At 44.2% G+C, this 19,498-nt stretch overlaps 3 protein-coding genes across 10 annotated transcripts in view; 1 reads left to right on the top strand and 2 right to left on the bottom strand.

Moving 5' to 3' along the window:
- Positions 1 to 1,027: 1,027 nt before the first annotated feature.
- Positions 1,028 to 6,271, bottom strand: KCTD6 (potassium channel tetramerization domain containing 6). Its single transcript, XM_010227745.2, has 3 exons — positions 6,003 to 6,271; positions 3,615 to 3,723; positions 1,028 to 2,437 (listed from the first exon to the last, which is right to left on the bottom strand). The coding sequence occupies exons 2-3, from the start codon at positions 3,639 to 3,641 to the stop codon at positions 1,751 to 1,753; spliced, it is 714 nt and encodes a 237-aa protein (XP_010226047.1). The 5' UTR covers positions 3,642 to 3,723; positions 6,003 to 6,271; the 3' UTR covers positions 1,028 to 1,750.
- A 1,584-nt stretch (positions 6,272 to 7,855) lies between these two features.
- Positions 7,856 to 12,161, top strand: PDHB (pyruvate dehydrogenase E1 subunit beta). The gene is made up of 10 exons (XM_088528253.1): positions 7,856 to 7,937; positions 8,011 to 8,079; positions 8,195 to 8,302; positions 8,371 to 8,433; positions 8,516 to 8,551; positions 8,648 to 8,933; positions 9,880 to 9,990; positions 10,618 to 10,709; positions 11,203 to 11,344; positions 11,704 to 12,161. Exons 1-10 carry the CDS (start codon positions 7,881 to 7,883, stop codon positions 11,847 to 11,849), a joined length of 1,110 nt encoding a protein of 369 aa, XP_088384379.1. The 5' UTR covers positions 7,856 to 7,880; the 3' UTR covers positions 11,850 to 12,161.
- Positions 12,162 to 13,626: 1,465 nt separating this feature from the next.
- PXK (PX domain containing serine/threonine kinase like) overlaps positions 13,627 to 19,498 on the bottom strand; it is a 32,844-nt gene continuing 26,972 nt past the window's right edge. For 2 of the 8 annotated variants that reach the window (XM_088528249.1, XM_088528250.1), the window contains exons 18-19: positions 16,983 to 17,065; positions 13,749 to 13,851 (exon numbers count right to left, since the gene is read on the bottom strand). In XM_088528249.1, coding sequence (XP_088384375.1) covers positions 17,010 to 17,065 — 56 coding nt within the window. In that variant the 3' untranslated portion in view covers positions 13,749 to 13,851; positions 16,983 to 17,009. Of the gene's footprint in view, positions 13,852 to 16,982; positions 17,066 to 17,333; positions 17,369 to 19,498 lie in introns of all 8 variants that reach the window. The other 6 variants (XM_088528248.1, XM_088528247.1, XR_015913581.1 and 3 more) reach the window with 5 other exon arrangements.

The following is a 19,498-nucleotide window of genomic DNA, read 5'->3' as shown; positions in this document are numbered from 1 at the left end:
TCCAATTAATTATACTTCCCAATTACGTAAAGGGTAGACTGATGCAAGCCAATCATTCATTACTAGTAAATGAAGTATTGCAAAGAACATATTATATAATCAAATGCCAGTTTAACACTGGTATTTCATAACGTGTGCAGCATTCAGGAAACAACCATCTTTCCCAAGCTTCCTCGGTTCAGCTTGCTTTTTTTTTTTTGTTCCTTTAAGAATAAACTCCTACTGACAGTACAAAAGTCAAAACCCCTACAATGCATAAAGAGGAAAGACAAAATATGACAGAAAAATATACTCCTGAGAGCCTCCTGGCTGAGAGAAGGAGGGGAAGGCTCCAGGCTTCAAGAACCAGCAGCTATGGTAGAAATCCAGACTGCCTCTGAACATCCCCAAAGAACTGTGGTCCACATAGGCCAAGTAGGAAGCAATTACAGTAAGAAACCCTTGAGACAAGACTCTTTCAGACCCCGATGTGTTCAACCAAAACAGAAATCAACTCTCTTATTCCCAACAGCATGCCAGTCAGAGCATAATCAGAAATTCCTTAAGTAACTATGACAAAGTGCCCAAGATGAGCAAAAATGGCTCTATGAAACTGAACAGAAACACGGAGCTGGACTTGACTTGAATGGCATCAGAAACAACACCCTATGCTTAGAACATATAGATGAACAGGCATCTCATAAACTGCTGACAAACTGGGTAAGCCACTGCTTAGTGGCTACAAGAATTTATAGGTTGTATATGTTTCCTCTGGCTCTAACAAACCAGGACAAATAGTTACTGTCCCTTCTACCAGTCAAAATGCATGATTTTCAATACACAAGTTGCTTCTCTAACAATGACAGCTGCATCAACTGATTAAGATTAAAAAGCATGAAAAGGAACAAAGTATGCCAGGAACGGAGGAATGCGGAGCCCCATCACGGTATCTGTACTGCTACACAGCATCCAAAAAAAAAAGAGTTTCTGGGTTTTGTTTGTTTTAAGAATTAGAGTTCTAGGAGATGAAAAATACAAATTAGGTCTCTATATTTCACATCTTTATTAGCTTCTTGCTGGCAGGCATTACATTTGGGAATAATATTGCACCAGGCATTAAAAATATGAATTCTACCACAGGGACATTTTGCATTCAGAATCCAATATAAATATTTCTAATTATATTTCCATGGCTACAGATAATATTTGGTTGCTTGATTTATATGCATAGAAAGAAACAGTTATCATAACTGTAAGAAACTGTACTTATCAAGTACTTTTAAAGGGTGGGATCTGTTTTCCTAGAATATTACAATACTGTTTATTGATTTAGAAACTAAATTAGTCTACATGATAGCAGCTTTTCTCCACCTGCATTTTAAATTCTGTTTGTTTCTTACTCCCAGTGGCATAGCATTAAAAGGATTAGAAACTATTTAAACAGAGGTAATTTTAGCACTTGAAGTTGCGTCAGAATTGTGTTAATGACACAAAATACCCTATTGTACTAAATCTTCGACTCCCTCTTTCAAACAAAAAAAGGTGTCTCGACTCAACAGGCACATGCATGTTTTTTTTTTTTTCTGGACAGGACAAAGAGACAGAGCTGCTAGAGAATGAAACTCCTCCAGTCCTTAAAGGTTAACAATAAATAATTGTATAAAAAGGAAAAAAAAAGCCCACATTGTTTCTTTCACCAAAATCCAGCCTTTCTCAGGTTTATTGTTCAACTGAGTTGCTGCCCACTGAAACGGCTCCTGTAGAGTTGGAATCAGTCATCTGTTTTCCGTGCCAGTCTACAGAAAGTCCAGTTATGCTCCACAGTGTTTTCATTGGCACGCTCGCTCATGTGGTGGACTCTTGTGTTCCTGATGGTGAAGCCCTGCTTTGTGATGTACTCCATCAGGTGCACCCGCAGCGACACTTCCTGGTGGTAGTCGCACGGCCCAAAAGTGAAGGAAACCTGGCAGTCCCTGGTGTCCATCATATGCTTATTCCACTTGGTGAAGTGGTTTGAAATGCCCTCCAGGAGTGAATGGACTTTTGTTGTGATAGTTAGTTGGGTGATGATTACAGCCACGGGGTTGGAGTACTTGGAAAGCTTCCGAGTGCTGGACAGCTCTACCACTTCCTCAAAGGTATCCACAGGATACAGCGGCTTGGGGTCATTAAGACACTGAATTAGTGGCTCAATCTGGTAGAAGTCCGCTTCTTTCCGAAGTAGATCGAACTCCTTAAAGTCCAGGGGCAAAGTCAGCTCTGAGGTCCTTAAAAAATTAAGAACATAGCGGAAAAGTGGTCCGTCTCTGTCAATGAAGTAATTGCCCTGAGAGTCCCTGGCAGTGGGGAAGTCTCCCCTGAACATGGCCCCAAGCATTGAGTCGGGATATCTCGTTAGAGTTGTGAGGGATGTCGTATACATGTGTCCACCCACATTTAGTGTGACTGGATCAGTCATCTAGAAAGAGAGAAATTGCAGAGTTTATCAAGCCACCTCAAGAGAAATCAATCATCGCGGCGACGCACACAGCAGACACTGTTTGAAAGCTGCAGAGTCCGGAAGGAATCACATTTCTGCCATTTAACGTCTTTAAGCGGTGTTCAAAGCTGAACAGATCCAAGCCACCTAGCAACAAGGCACAACTGGCAACGAGGCAGGGTAATACTTTGCATTCGGAAAGCACATTTCAGAATGTTTTAGAAACCTTAACCAGAAACGTTCAGCTATTCCACTCCAGAAGTTTTGCATTTGTGCAACAAGTTTTTTCCTACGCTACACACAGGGAAATGAAAACAGAGAGGTTTCCTGCAGAACAAGTTAGTTTGAATGAGACCTATCAGCGCTCTTCACTTTCAAAATGTCTCTTTCTAGAGCAAAAATCGGCTTAAGCTCAAGCCTCTTCCTCAAAAGAGGTAGACAGCAAAAATTCAGAGAAGGGACCAAGAGCACACAACCAAAATCATCCATGCACTGGTTAAATGACATCATTAAAGCAAGCAAAGAAAAAAGAACTTTCAGCTTTTGACTCTAAAAAGGAATATTTGTTAGCAAATTAGTATGCTGCATAGAAGAGTGGGAAAAGCACCGAGCCATTCTGCATCAGCTCCCAAATCACTCATGAGGAAGCAAGAGAGAAAGGAATAAAAATCCCATCTGGCCACCAATTCTGACAATCAGGACACAGGCCAGCCAGAGAAAAGAGACATATGGACGGCAGCAGAATGTTTAGTGAAAGAGAAGGGGAGAAAAATAACATGTGTTTGTCTAGTTTGAGACAGAGTTTATAAGGAAAAATATTTTTCTTTATAAATAAAATGATACAGGCCTTAAAACTACATGCAGGAACCGCAAACTATTTTCAGTCTTCATGTATTAGAAAGATGGTAACAATGAGCTTAAAATGACAGTTAAGCACTTGCTGATTTTTAGCTTGGAAATATGAGATCTCCCACGAATAGCATGTAAGGTGAAACACACAGGAGAATACGAGTAAGCTTTTGTAACACGCACATTTTTTTCTTCTCCTCACATGACTGAAGCTACACAAACAGATCTGGAAGGATTTTTACCTCACAATCTTGAGAGCCCAGTTGCACTGCTCAGCGTACACGCACATTTATACTGGATCACTTACCATATATCCCCAGTCTCCATTATCCATCTGTTCAGTTGCTTGAACTGCAGCACTCCAACTTTAACAGAAGGTTGCTGAAAGGTTATACGATTCACCTCCTATTTTCTCCCTGCAGGAAAAAGCGCACGCACAAAACACAAAAGAAAGGACAAAACATGGCAGGCTGTAAGTACCTACAAGAACGAGCAGGGGGAAAGCTCTCTAGTGAAAGGCAGGCTCTCTGCCAGGCGAGCACATCGTCTTGCATTCAGCTGCAAAGCCACATTAAGCAAAAGAATCTACAAACAAACATTTGCCTCTATCTCCCTCCTCGCTACCCCCAGGACTGTCTCCAGAGCACTCTAATCGCTTCACCGGCTGTTCCAACCATCCCAATTTTGTTAAGTAAAAAGCAAGGCGTGTTTAAGGATAATTTTTGTTCACAAACAGACTACCTTTCGCTTGGACAACGGAGAGTACTTTTAAAGACAGCCTCTGTCTCCCAATTAAAGACTTTATTTAGCCTGCATTGAGGTCATACATGTGATCTGGTAATTTTAGACAGAATTCTCATATTCCAGTTTCAGATTGCGCAAAGGAATAAAACAAGTACAGAAGTCAAAGAATAATATGAAAACAAAGCAAAAACCTCAGTGTGGAGTTAATTCAATAGTGGAGAACTGCAGTTGATAGCAAGAACATTAACCTACAGAGGAAGAGCACAAGTGCACTTCATAAAACATACATAAACTTTTGAAATAAACCTCTGTAGGGACGAGCAGAAGGATAACAAACACATTTTCAGCAACACTCCAACAAAAGCAAATCGAGAAGTGGTTCACACCAGAGCTTCCTAGAAGATGCTGAACCACTGACTTACATAACGGGGTGTCCTGCCATGCAGGAGCAGCACAGGAAATTCCGCAGCCTGGTTTAAGCAGCTCAAGGAAAGGGGAAAAAAAAGAGCAACTCCAGACACCAGCAGATGAATCCAAAGGTGGCCTGTGGACCACATCGTGAGTGGTGCTCAGGGAGAGAAGCCAGTTGCCAGCTGGCCTTCACTCCCTACAGAGGAGTCTGCATCTCTGCTAAAAATCACCAAAAATGTAGGGCAGTCTGTTTTGAGTGGGGCATCTCTTTTCAGGTTTTATTTTTACATATGTTAAAGACCACACATTTACCAGGACTTCTGCTTGCAAGTAAAGACAAACCTCTTTACTAACATACTGCAAACTATAGTCACCCAGTAAAAAGATACAGGAAAAAAAACCCAAGGCAGAGTACTACATTTCCAAACAATTAAAGGCTCACAGTTAATTCTGAACAAAAAAAAAAATTACTTGCTCTTCTTATTCCTGGCAAACAAAGTCAGTGTCATTCCCCACAGTATAACGCACACATCCCACCTCTTTGGACTCTGCTACCATGCCCAAAATCTGTGTTTAAGCAGAACAGCTATCAAAAGGTCAGGCCTTTGGGGGCCAGCAGCCTGTGTGCAGCCTCAGCTGCATTTCAGATGTATTAAGAGAAGGAAAAATAAAATAATCAGGATATGAAAATTGTGAGGTCAGACAACAGAAGACTAAGGGATTAAGACACAGAACTAGTCATACCACCATCTTATTTTTACAAATTAGGAAATGGAGTATGCCTCAAGAAAGTATATTAAATGATGCCTCCCTGACAGTAGATAGACCTGGAATACTAGCTCTTTTGCCAAGTTTTTTTTTTTTTTTTGATTTTTGATGTTGGCATATCAAGAAATGCATTTGATCAAGTCTTTCTTTATTTTGCTTTGTCATTCAAGCAAACAGATCATTAACTTTTAACACCAGCTTGGACCTTCTAAATTCCTGTTAATTTCCTGGGAAAAACATGCTTGCAGTTGTTATTTTGGTTCAGTACAACCCCAAATGCAGCATGCAGAAACATTAAAACCATGGGAGCGACAGCAGTAGCTTTCTAGTGTTTATGTAAAGCATTTGCTTGAAGGTAAAACAATGCAGCCAGCCAGAAACTCCACTGATTATCATGAGAAAACAGAGCTGCAGTCTTAATAAAGTTAACTGGAAATTAAATTCAGAATATCTCAAAGCAAGCTGGATGTCATCAGAGTTATTTAAATGGGTGGATGGGTGAATATTGTGCTATCTTGGCCAGCATCTAAGTGCCCAGTACAGATCAATAAGGATGTTCTTCATCAGGGATCACTCAGGAAATGAAACAGATTGCATCTGCCCGTCTCTACGAAGGCATGTGTGATCACAGCATCGCTACGTAACGCCAGAGTGAATAATTTATAACAACAATTCGCTCAAACAGCCCCAGCCCTCAATAAAGAGCTGGCATCTAGAAGCCTCCCTGATCTTTGCATGAGAGCCCGGAATCACGGGCCGCGCGCAGACGTACCTGGCAGAGCTGGCATCGCAGCGGGACGCGCAGCACGAGCGGATGACACGAGGAGGCCACGCTGTGTCCAGGCAGCAGAGACGAGACGAGACGCAGACGTATTCCAACACAGCCTGTGCTTAATAACCATAAGAAAGATTCACTGAGATGAAATGTAGCCAAACTGCTGACATCACACAAGACAACCAGAATATTGCGCTTTGGTGAGAGCAGAAGTGTGGTGACTGTGTCAAACCACGGTCCGATTTTCATTAAGCTTTTTGGAGGAGGTGGGGAGAGGATGGTGTTAATATGGTTGTCTCGTTTTACTCCAGCATCGAGCACATCCCAAACTAGGAAGTAACGAGAGGCCAGTTCCTGGGACGAAAAGCACTCAAGTCATCATTTCATGCTTAATACATCAAACTGGGGACCTGCACTTACAGAACTCGGACTTATTAAATATTTTATGACTCAGAGGACTATAAGGCTATTTACTAGCAGCAGCAATAATAGCCAGTGACTTCAGTAACTTCAATGAGGCTTCTCCCATGCGTAGAGCTACTAACACGCACCCATTTTGCAGGCTGAGGTTCACAGAAAGCAAGGGAGAGTCTCCTGAATATTTGCATCTGTGAAGACACCCATGGGCCCAAGGCAGGCCCAGGGGAGCCAGGGGCTGGGCCAAGCCTTTTTGCTGCTGGGACCACATACACTGTGCTTGGTCAAGGGAACAGGCTGCCACGCTGCTGCTGGAGGAGATCGCAGCATTTGTATCACGCCGAGGAGGAGCAGAAATTCACTGAGCACCTAAAGGCCAAGACGCTGGCACCACCTGGGCTGCCCTGAACCTTCTTCCAAGGGTCAGGAACCAAACTCTAGTCGCAAGCACAGACACATCTGTGCAAGGACCTCCCTGCCCCGATGCAGCTCTGGGCTTTGAAGGCCCCTTTTTGTGGTAAATCTCCATGACAAAGTCACCTGAATGGGTCAAAACTAAACTAAACCAAGCGACGACGCTGCTGCGCAGCCTGCGGGGCCATGAGACAGCACCGAGCTGCCGGGGCCGGGACGAGCCGCCAAAGCCCCGCGGGGCGCAGCGCTTTGCCCCGCCGCCTCCTAAAGGCGACCGGTTCGTAACGGCTCGGGCTGCCCTCCGCGGGCTCTCGCGCTCCCCATCAGCTTCCCCGCTGCTTCCACCCGCCGCGGGCAGCGCGGGGCCTCCGCGCGGCCCTGCCTCACGCGGGCTCCGCAGCTCCCGCCGCCGCGGGGGACCCCCGGCCCGGCTCCCGCCTCCCCGGGGGGGGGCTCCGCCCGGGGATTTCCCTCGCCCCGGCGCAGGGGAGACGCCGCCGGCGGGCGGGAGAGAGGGAGGGAGGCGCCCGCAAGGCCGCGGTGATTCAGCGCGGCGGCCGCACGCACCGGGGCGACTCGCGACGCCCAGCGCCCGACCCCGGCCCTCACCCCCCCCCCACAAGCGGGCCCGGCACTCACGGACGCGGCTCCCAACGCTGAGGCGGCTCCCGGCGGCCACGGGCGAGCGCGGAGCGGAGCCGCCGCCGCGGCGGGCGGGGCCTGGCGCAAGCTCCGCCCCCTCCCCGCGAGGCCCCGCCCCCGGCCGGGCAAGGAGCGGGCACCGCGGGGATGGAGGCGCCCGCGGAGGGTGCGGGTCCCGCGCACAAGTCTGGTCCCCGCAGCGCCCCGTAGCCGCACGGGCGGCCCCCAACGTTGGCCCCGACGGGCCGCGCAGCCGTTGCTGCGGGGAAGCGGAAGCGGCCGCGGCCGTGTCTCTCCGCTCTCGCGAGAGCGTGCGGCGGTTGCCGGGGCGCCGGGGCCGTGACGTCAGTGGCGGCGCGCGGCGCTCCCCACCGCCCCTCGCCGCTGGAGGACACGGCCAAGATGGCGGCGGCGGTGGCAGTGGCGGCTCTGCGGCGCCTGGCGCCGGGCGGGCGGCAGGTGGGGACGGGACGGGCCCCGCCGCTGCTGCTACCGCCGCCGCTCGGCTCCTACCTCTGCCTTCCCTCCGCAGGGCCCCGCCGCCGGGCGGCTGCTGCAGCTGCGCAGGGGGATCCGGCTGTCCGCGCCCGCCGCCATACAGGTACCGGTGGAGAGGGAAGAAGGGGAGGCCCGGGGTGCGGGGAGGCTCGGGAGGGCGCGAGACATCCCCCCGGTGCGGGCGCTGCCCCCCGGCTGCCCGAGCGCCGCTGCCGCAGGTGACGGTGCGCGACGCGCTGAACCAGGCGCTGGATGAGGAGCTGGAGCGCGACGAGCGCGTCTTCCTGCTCGGCGAGGAGGTGGCCCAGTACGACGGCGCCTACAAGGTGAGCGGCCGCCGTCACGGGGCGGGAACCGGCCTCGCGCGGCCGCTCACCCCTCTCGTGTCCCGCAGATCTCCCGGGGTCTCTGGAAGAAGTTTGGGGACAAGAGGATAATCGACACCCCCATATCAGAGGTACGGCCGTGCCTGATCTAACCGTGGTAATCCGCATGCTCCCTGCCCCCTGACACTTACCCTGGCTTTCTTTCTGTTTAAGATGGGCTTCACGGGAATCGCTGTTGGTGCTGCCATGGTTGGTAAAATTACATTTCTTTACTGCTGAATTAAGTTCTTAAAATAAGCTCTTATGTTAAAACCCCCCTACTAATACATATCCTGACTCTGATAGGCTGGGCTGAGGCCAGTGTGTGAATTCATGACATTCAACTTCTCCATGCAAGCCATAGACCAGGTCATTAACTCCGCGGCCAAGACCTGCTACATGTCCGCGGGATCCATCGCTGTGCCCATCGTCTTCAGGGGCCCCAACGGGGCATCCGCTGGGGTCGCTGCCCAGCACTCGCAGTGCTTCGCTGCTTGGTACGGGCACTGCCCAGGACTGAAAGTTGTTAGTCCGTGGAGCTCAGAGGATGCGAAAGGTCTGCTGAAAACCTCCATCCGGGATGATAATCCAGGTGAACACACTCAGATCATGGCAATCACTAGCATTAGTACTTTAAAAGAATGTTGCTTCATGTTTCACCTTGCACCCCCTTTAAAAAAATACATGTTCAAAAGCCTAGGCACTTAAGGCTGCTTTACTCCCTTTAAGGTACTTGCAGAGGCGCAGAGTTATTGATTCTGATCCTTGTTTTTTTCTATATCACATGGCTTGCTCTAATCTTGTGTGGTTGCCAGCAATTTTATCCTTAATCCTAATTTGGTACCAACCTGGAAACTTGGAAGAAGCATTTATGAATCTATCATAAAAGAAGTTAAGAGGATAAAACTCAAGTCAGGGAGGTGTTCTATGTATACAGCGGCTGAGTGTATAACTCATTTTTATAGATCTTGAAATTCAGGTGATACATTCAGAATATCATGTCATAAACTGAAAGCAGGGCAGCCTCTGCTTTCCTTTCTCACAAGCATGCGTGCAACATCTAAGACCTAATTTTGAAATTAGCAATTCTGCAGAAGCGTTCTCTAGAACATGACCCTTCCCATTTTCATTCCATCTAGCTGTACATGAGTTGTACACTCAGCTCTGTAAACTTTACAATGTTGTATTTTAAAAACAGAGCCTTTGTAAGTCAGTTATTGTTATCCACCTAGTCTGTATAACTCATAGTTTTTGTGATTTTTTTTGATTTTTTTTAGAAGAACCCTGACACCTTAATCTTAGTGTTAAGACTTAATTACTATCATGTACTATAAGCTAAATATCCGATTCTGCTTAAGTCTGGTTCTAATCAAGTGATTTAAATTTTTAAGATAATTCAACAGTGAAGTCAACATTGAAATTCCCCTGCCCCTTAAATACTCAGCTCCTGGTTGGGCTGGTCTGCTCTAGCACTGTCATCCTCAGTATTGGTCTGTGCCTGTAGCACTGCAAACTAATCCAAGCCAGTCTTGTTCTAGTTGTGATGCTGGAGAATGAACTGCTGTATGGTGTTCCCTTTGAAATGTCGGAAGAGGCACAGTCAAAGGATTTTCTTGTTCCAATTGGAAAGGCCAAAGTAGAAAGGCAAGGTAAGCTGCGAACACAGCTAATGTATTCTTTCTAATGGTATAGCTCAAGGAGAGGTTTGGTGGGTGTGGTTTTTCTTTTTACCTCCTTAAAGCACTGCTTTCACAGACAACAGGAAAACATTTCAGATGCTAAATGTTACTTCATCCTATAGGATACTGATGGTATTTTTCTGCGCCCTATATAAAGCAACATACCTTGGTTTTCATTGTCCCGTTGAAATCTGTAGCTTCCTAGAAGACTTTTATATAAGAACACAGCCTTAGGTAATGTCTGAAAAGGTTTTTTTCCCCACTTGAGAAATTTGGGTGGTTTTATGGTTTTTGTTTGTTTGTTTTCCCAAAAAGACTAGGGAACGCGAAGTAGGCTGTTCATAATTTAACACTGAGTTATCTGAAGGTTTAAAAGGAATAATTTAAGAAGTATATTCAGTCTCTTTTCAGTTCCCTAAATTCAAGGGTGCAGATTTGGTCTTGACATAGTCCTTCCACTGCCGTTTTCCAGGCTGTGGCTGTAGAATTCTTTAACTGAAATGGCGAATTGTTAAATTTACAAGAGCATCCTGACATTATCTTGAAAAGAATATGGAAGTTAGAGGAAAAATTCAGTCTCTCTCCTTTCCCTTCTAGGAACTCACGTTACTTTAGTGTCACACTCAAGACCTGTGGGACACTGCTTGGAGGCTGCTGCTGTACTTGCCAAGGAAGGTGTTGAGTGCGAGGTATGGAGAGATCTTTGATGCTTTCCCCTTTCCACAGTCTGGGGTTAAATAAATAAATAAATAAATAAATAAAGGTAGTGTGTCTTGTTCAGGCCCTGCAAAGCTTAACTGTCTTAAGAATTGACTTCTTATGTTTTCAAATGTGTTCAGAATCAGTGAGCCACATGCTTGCAATTCGTGTTTCTGCATTTGACGTTTTCATCACAAAGTTAAGGCAGAATCTTTGAAGCTGTGTACGATGTTAAGCAGAACAGTATACTATGATCAGCATGGCTAGATGTAGATATAGCAAGACTGATGCCTGGGACTTCCAAGGAACCAACAGAAACTATTCTGTAAAAAGCTTGTTGGGATAAAGAGTTTATAATTTTGTTGACTTGAAATCTTATCCTTGAAGTCAGAACAGCTGAAAATGACAGAGGATTTGGTACCCAGGCAGTAGTACCTGACAGGCTTAGATGGTAGCAAAACTGATTCTTTTGCTGTCTTTAAGGTTATAAATCTGCGTACCATTCGACCAATGGACATAGAAACAATAGAAGCCAGTGTCGTAAAGACAAATCATCTTGTAACTGTAGAAGGAGGATGGCCACAGTTTGGAGTAGGAGCTGAAATCTGTGCCAGGATCATGGAAGGTATTTAGTTTTGCAGTATATTTGTTGATTTGATGGGTTACTCTAAGTCCTCATGACTTCTTCATGAAGTGCTTGATAAACCAAATGCATGTAAGATAAAGATGGGGTGTTGTATCGGAGGAGCTTGAGTTTGGCCATCTTGCTTATCTAACTTGGGATCATTTTTACCCCAAGAATCTGACTGTATAATAAGCAGGATAGTAACTTTCCATCCAACCCTTAGGACATGAAGATAAGTAATCCAAGAACAGCTAGCTCTGGAATATTAAAACTGCAAGAATGAAATTGTTTAGGATTCAGAAACTGAATGGAGAGAAAACTACCAAATGTGGCAAACTAACAGCTCTCTTCTGTTTCAGGGCCTGCTTTTAACTACTTGGATGCTCCAGCTGTCCGTGTTACAGGTGCAGATGTTCCAATGCCTTATGCAAAAATTTTAGAAGATAACTGCATACCTCAAGTAAAGGATATAATATTTGCAGTGAAGAAAACTTTAAATATCTAAATTGTAAATACATATTTTAAAGTCCTGCTTTAAAAACCATTAATGTTGTATGACGAGCTGAATGCATAACTCTTGTATAGCTACATGAACTTTTGTACAGTGGAAAAACATTATGACCTCCCTGAATATTTATATAGCTGTGTGTAATGGGGGTATCCTCTAAGCCATACTTCCACGTGATGATGTAGTAATGCTTATTTGTAAGTCAGCTTGTACTTCAATAGTACAAGTGGATTGGTGTTACTGTATATGGAGAAATCCTATTCTGAATTCAGAGGGAGAATAAACCCTCTGCTTTTGCCTGTCTTGTAATTATCAGACTAGAGGTGATAAACGTGACTGTGGAGACGGTCAGGTGAACTGCCATGGGGTCCTGTGGTAGCAAAGCTTATTAAAGGTGAATGATTAAACCAGAGTGGAGTGAAGCCTTGTTTTTCAGCATCACAACTTAAGTGCAACTATCAGTACAAAGGCATTTTAAAACACTGTGGTAAGTGTTAGAGATGGCTAAAATGTTTAAAGAAAACTATTGACTCGTGCAGTAAAACTTCTGCAGGGTGGCTTAAATAAAGGTACTGATCATCTTCAGTATGTGATTGAAAATAACTTTTTTCACTAGTTACCACCTAAAGCAGTAAAAATATTTTGAGTTGCCAAAATTTATGCATTATTAAACTTGCTATAGGCATAAACAGCTCTATATCATGGCTGAACTGCCTTTTGCAGTTAATGGGGAGGAGGAGATGCTTACCTGTGTGAGCAGGCAGAAGGGCTCAGTCCTATTCCAGTTGCAGGCCAGGAGCTGTCAGAGTGAAGCTTTCGTGATATTCCCCGCTCGTAGAAGCGCTCTTCATTCCCGAGAAGTCAGCCTTGCAGGTTAAATCCTAGCTGAATGCACCCACCACCACACTGCTGGAGCAATTCCATTAACATTTTAATAAAAATGACTAATATCACAGGTTACATGAAACTTTGTACAGACATTCTCTGCATAGTAACAAACACTGATGTACTTGAATTTAAAAATGGATTATCTATAATCCTTTAAAGTGCAATTTATTTAAGATTTTAAACAAATCAAAAAAGGATCTTTCAATAAAGTTTAAACTGTAAAATTCACTTGAATTAACCTTGTATTTAATTAAACCATGAATAATATCCCAGTGCCCTATTAACTCCCATTTCAACTGTTTCCTCATTTAAAAACACTTTCCCTTAGTTACAGGTAGGATGCTCATTTAAACAAAGGTCATGAGACAGCATTTTTACTCCACCAGCAAATATGGTGGTAATGAGATTTAATTCTCCAGTTCCCTCACCTGTGCAGTACACTTTAGCCTAAGTGCTTTTTTAAAAATTATCTAAAATGAAACCTTGCTGATTCAGCAAGAATTATGTGTGTTAAATGAATGGAAGTGTTGAAAAAAATGCAAGAGCTGACTAAAGTTAGATTCATATATTTTGAAAAAAGGGGGTGGAGTAGAACTAGAAACAACACTGCATTAATTCACCATGATCATGGTCATTCCTATTTTCAGATTTTTATTCAGCTACAGAGAAGTTGCTTTACCCCTGAAACTAGCTAGAGAACAAAGTTCTTTAATAAGAATGAGGGGTTCCTTAATACCCCAGTATGGCAATGCAAATCAGACAGGGCAGTGCTGCTACTCAAGGAAAGCTGAAATAGGGGCAAACAGAGCTAGAGCGTGACACTATCTGCTGGTGGAGACGCTGCCGGGCGGGAGGAACTCGGACAGCACAGGAGGGGAAGGGCGAATCCAATCGTGGGGTGACCAGGAGCCTCAGCTGATCCGGGGAGCGCTGTAGTCGCACGTCTCTGTTTTCTTCAAAGTTCCTTTCTGAAAGTTTTGGATGGAGCTGAGCAAGGCTCCTCGGCTTGCGCCGGGCGCGGGCTGAGGGCTCGGCTGCGCTGGCGCCTCCGTGCTCGGAGGTGGAGCTGCTGGGGGCGGCGGTGGCGGCGCGGGGGGTATTGACGATGCTCCTGTCAAGGAGAGAAGATGCAGTTTGATTCCAGCCCTGCTGCACCGTCTGCAGCCGCTCAGCTAGACTAGGTCAGCTCATGTCACTCCTTGAGCACAAGCAGGGTGTGGGGAACAGAACAGATGAAAAATGCCAAAAAGATCAAATCCCTCTATCTGCAGGCAAGTTGTGTCACCCAAGACACCGCTGAGAGCAAGCCTGAAGTGCCTCCCCCTATGCAGGGGTGCGAAACGTGACAAAAATGTGATCTTACATTGAGGGAAATGAAGATCACTCAAGAGGACATCCTGTCTTCGCTCTCATTTGGCCCCAGTGAAGCAGGTTGCTCTCTGGGTTATGACCAGTAACAAGGACTGGAAGCGAATCTTTTTACCTATTTGCATTTCCATGGCAGACTTCACTGCTCATACAAAGGAACACACTGCTGTACAATTTGCGCTGAGCTGATTATATATAACTGCTCGATCTGATTACATTCCATCTTTAGATTACTAACTGCAGATAGAAGATTTGGATGGGGGGAAATGTTCTACACTTTCACGGTACTAGATGTTTTCCAAATGTGCTCTCACAAACCCGTTTCACAGACCGAATGAATCACAACAATCTGCCACTCGCACCACACGCCTCCTGTACGCCCACCCTCGCCTTTGCGCTCCCACCCTTGCTTTCTACCCCTTCACCTTAAACCCCGTCTCCACGCTCTGCCCATCCACGAGAGAGGCCCATCCACGTCGCCTCTCTCGTGCTCTTGCCCTGCCTTGCTGCCTCTCCTGCCTTGGCTCCCTGTGCACAGGCAGCCACCCCGGCATCGGGGCCTGCGTGGAGGTGGTTCCTGGCAGCTCAGCTCCGTGCAGGTGGCCTCACTTACCCCACACCATTTGGGAGCCACAGTCTCCCAAACGGCCTTACTCTTGTGCAATACAGCACATTGCACCAGTGTCCCCACACAAGGAGTTGAAGGTGCAGGAGAGAGCAAGAGCAAAGGGCTTCAAAGGTGACCCTCGCTGTCCCACAGAACATTCACATGAAAGTGGCATTGCATCACCACGTGCATGGGAAATGATTCTCCCGTATGGGCTAATATACTCTGCAATGATCAAAGGCATAACAATTAAGCTCTTACGACTAATTCAACAGTGAATTTTAATATTCCACAGGAAGAATAGACTGAAGAACAGCACCTATAGTGTAACAAATGCTTTTGGCAGCTCTGACCTACAGAGAGGAATACAGTAAGTGGCAAAGACTATGTCTTTTTGCTGTTTTCTAACAGTAACATAAGGCCAATCAAGAGACCTTGGTTACCACAGCAGATCTCCTTGCTACCAAGTCAAGCAGACACCAAACAGTTAAAGGAAGTTGTGGCACACGAACAAGAGGTATCCATGAAAGACACGGCTCAGGCACAGAAATCACAAAGCAGGCAAAGTCGTTCTCTGTGCTCCGCTTCTCCCACAGTTTCTAGCACACTAACACTTGTTCTCAGACCAATGAGTAATAGCAGCAACAGTAAAAAAAATAACTGCTCTTTTAATTATGCAGTTATCATAGATGGAAGTCAACTCGAAGCTCCTTCATTTTCAGTCTGTATCAGTCATTAGAGAGACTTTTGTCATAGGAGAACATGCACAAAATGCAGAGTATTTACATGGTCATTCTGTTTTGCTCATCTACATCAACACCTATGATTAAGCACTTTAATTCTTCAGGAGAAATTCTCATCTACATGAAAATCTTACTCTGTGAGGACAAAACATGGAAATACATTTAAGACTCAAGCCTTCACTCTCTTTACTCTCCTCCCTCAAGAAAAAAATCCAAATTCCACTAGAAATATCAGAGATCAGATAAGACAGTTTAACATGCCTGTTACATGTGGATTCCTAAGTAATCAAAACATTACACAATGTTAGCATAAACCAAAATAGCAAATCGCATTTTGAAAGATTGGGGTCATTAACTTACCCAAACCCTTCTCACACTACTCAAAGATCTGGGCCAATATATTATTAGATATACAGGAAAACCATCCCTTAGGTCAGTGACCTTCTGTTTCTCCCATGCGCATGAACTGCTGGTAAGGCACAGCAAAGCAAAACTCGATACGTTGCCAAAGGAAGAACAAGACTCAGAACGAGTTCCCCATTAAAGCTGTCAGAGCAGGACACCCTATAGCACTGATGTAGCAACCTGTGGTCACACAAATTGCCGTAAAAGAGCTAAGAAAGCTACTCACAAATGGGACAGCTTGGAAGGAATGCAAAAGCTGCAAGGAACAAAGACAAGATTTGGGGCAAGAACAGCAAGGTAAGACTGAAGAGGCTATGAAAGTAGTTGTATAATATACAGTAAGGAAAGATCATGAAAACGATGGCCAAAAGAGAATACAAATCCAACAGCAACGCAGGGTGTGGAAGAAGGTAGGTATGCATTTAACATGAATAGAGGCAAACAGCCACTATATATCCAACTGACTGGATTGTTAAATGTTATTAGGCCAAGATACCATGTAATTAATTTTGAATTTTGGTCTGGTTATTTCAGAACAGGGGCTGAAAGCACAACGGAGCAGCAGGAGATGCCACTTGCCTTCCTGGAAGTTTGCTGAATTTCTCAGACTGGATATTATAGAACCTGAGCTGCCAACAATATCATATAGCTAAAAGAAACAAAGAAACTCTTGCTTTAGGGAGACTGATTACAGGCAATGATACCCTATTTTACATCTGAGCTCTGCCTTAATGCATAAATAAAGGTTTTCATATGGTATGTGACTAGCTATAAGCAATTACATACTGAATCTGTTAGTTAAGACCATGATGCTGGAAATCCTCCAAGTTCATTAATTTTAATTCATCAGTCAGAAACAAGCTGTCCTTCCTTTCTTGACAGGACTTGGTACAAAACAGCTCCTCTCTCTGGTGGACTCCAATACAATCACATCTAGAGAATAACTTGTTCTGTGCTCAACAGTGAAATATTTTCCTGTATTTGCTAGGGAAAGGACGTGAGACAAGTCCTCAGTTATTACTAGACCTTCCTGACACGCAGGTTTGAAGAAGTTGCTGGCAATCACACATCTACTCACTCACACACCTGTAAGAATAAAACACTCAAACAAGAACTTACCAAGGGTTTTTTACAGGGGCATTTTTGTTAAGAGAATGTGTTAAAGGGAATAGGAAGTATATCAGATGCTGTAAACTTGATGCCTGAATTGAAACAAAAACTTAATTATGAATTTAAAGTGACAGCAATTGTGCAAACAGTATTAAAAACTTTGCTGAGTGAATGGGATGCAAAGAAAATCATTTTAGTGATAGTTTTTAAAGATGCTGTATTTCATTAAAACAATCCATTAAAATGATCAGATCCTTTCCTTTGTTCCCTCCCAATGCTATAAGCAAGTTCAAGATTTGCATTCAACTTTCCCAGACAGAAACAGAGCATCTTTAAAGAGATAAATCAGCATTAGCTTACTTTTCCGAAAATTCACGTTCAAAATGATGCATGCTCTATTGAGGACAGCAGAGAAAGAGAGAGGACACAAGTTAATCATCTGGTTCTCGTGTCAGAGGACGAACAACAGAAATTGTTAGCTGGAAAGTCAGTGCAAAAAAATCAACACAGTCTTATTCACTGAAAAATATGTTGATAGTAGATCAACTATTTTATATTAGGTACAGAACATTTTGTCCAATTCTGACTAATGAACCACAATTTTCCATGCTTTAAATATTATTATACTTGATGAACAAATACAACACACATGCTTTTAACTCCACATGCCAGAAATCAAGCTTTACAGCATTAAAGTGCATTTAGAGTTATTTAGCCAGAAATCTGCATGAAGATTAGCTATTGAAGGCAAAATTAATTCACGGAGCACTTCCTGTAGTGTTAACACCTACATTTACAATTATGTAGCGTGGATCAGAGACCCTCGGGAAAGCACTTGCTGCAGCATGAAAATAGTCTTACAGAAAGGTGAAGGGCAGAAAAGATGCACCATATGGCTCTCTATGAAACATATGCTGTACTGGAGAGTTCAAAACAACAAGTGGCACAGAAAAAGAAATATAAAGTTACATACAACTATCACTTTATTCCTGCAGTGAAGCCCAGTCAAGCTATAGTAGCTATTTCCCTCATTCAGGAAACTGCTGGTTGCCAAACTTCTATTGTAAGAGAGCTCGCTGGTATTTTATGGGCTTAGCAGATTTAGAGAGGAGGCAGTGAAATATTATACAACCTATACCACAATGTCCTTCACCCTTTCTGATTCTAGCCCAGCTCATAACCACACACAAAAAATAAAGAATAGGTTTTCAAGAATTGAAGAACTGCATGAGTTGGGAGGCTCAAGGTGGGGAAGGAATCAAACACGTGAGAGAATATCAGAAATGCCAACGTTGCATCAGAATCTCCATGTGCAACGGCGCAAGAAACATAATTCAAAGACAGCGTTTAATTACCTCTGCACTAAATCCGGTCCTTTCTGAAAAGTGTCCACTGACCAGTCTCTTGTTTGCAAATGTTCAGACTTACTGATATTGTGACACCTGAACTCCACTGACTGTATCGACCCCTTAGCTAGAGGTCACTAATTCAAATCCCCACCAGAAGAGTATCCTAATGCTCCTGAAGAACACACTGTGGCACAAATTCATAATTCAACTTCTAAAATAGATATGTGCATCCTTAACACTCAATTTCCATGGATTGGAAAGTTGTACATAAATAAAAGTTAAAACCAATAGAGTAAGAGAAGGCACTGCTCACCTATAGTGTTCATCCTAACATATTAAACTACAGATCAGTGAATCTTTCGTGCATGGAAGTAAACTCAGGTCCCATAAGTCTCAGGTATTGAAGACAAGGTACTACAGTAATTTGTATTTGGCATACACCAAATAATTACTTCAGGGTTACACAGTAGCAAGTGGTTGGTTCAGAGATCCACACTGGATCTACTATCAAATAATCAACCCTCAAACATACAAACAAAGAAAACACAGTCATTAAAAGTTCAGATGATGGGACTATCTAGTGCTGCAACTCAAGCATAGTGCTCTTGCATATCCAACTACAAAGGAGAATGAGTTTCATGGCCTTTTCAAGACTGTAATTCACAGTCTTCTGGCTTTTAAGCCAGAACAGAATTAAGACTACTATGATCATGTCTTTTGCAATTCATCAATAAAAACTCAATACACATATTGTGGTCAACTAGAAAAATCCCATTCGAGTCGACATTTCTAGCAGATACCCCTCCCTCAAAGTAGGTCACACACTGACTGAAAGCTACGGTTGCAGCCATCATTATCAAAAAAAATAAAAAATAAAATTGCTCCATACAGCAATCTTTTTTTGTCCTTTGCATGTTTTGCATTGACCATAACAGGCACTCCGTTGCAGGCCAAGTTTCAAGGGGAATTTGTTTAAGCACAGAGTGGCTGAGCCTTTGAAAAGCTCCCTGCATGCGGTTTCTCACCCAGGGCAGGCCAGCCTGAAGTTTCTGCTATGAAATCCACTTATAAAAGTGCTGCTAAAATGGTGCAGATGCCTCCACACCCTGCCAAGAGCCCCAGTGCCATCAGTGCGCTAAAGCCCTTTCAGGTAGGGCAATTTGCACAGTGCCAAAC

This window comes from Tinamus guttatus, unplaced genomic scaffold (assembly GCF_059628265.1).
Source record: "Tinamus guttatus ecotype Peru unplaced genomic scaffold, ASM5962826v1 Tinamus_guttatus_pri_ptg000307l, whole genome shotgun sequence".
NCBI lineage: Eukaryota > Metazoa > Chordata > Aves > Tinamiformes > Tinamidae > Tinamus > Tinamus guttatus.
Note: the sequence above shows the minus strand (reverse complement) of the source record. Positions and strands in the feature narration are given on the sequence as shown.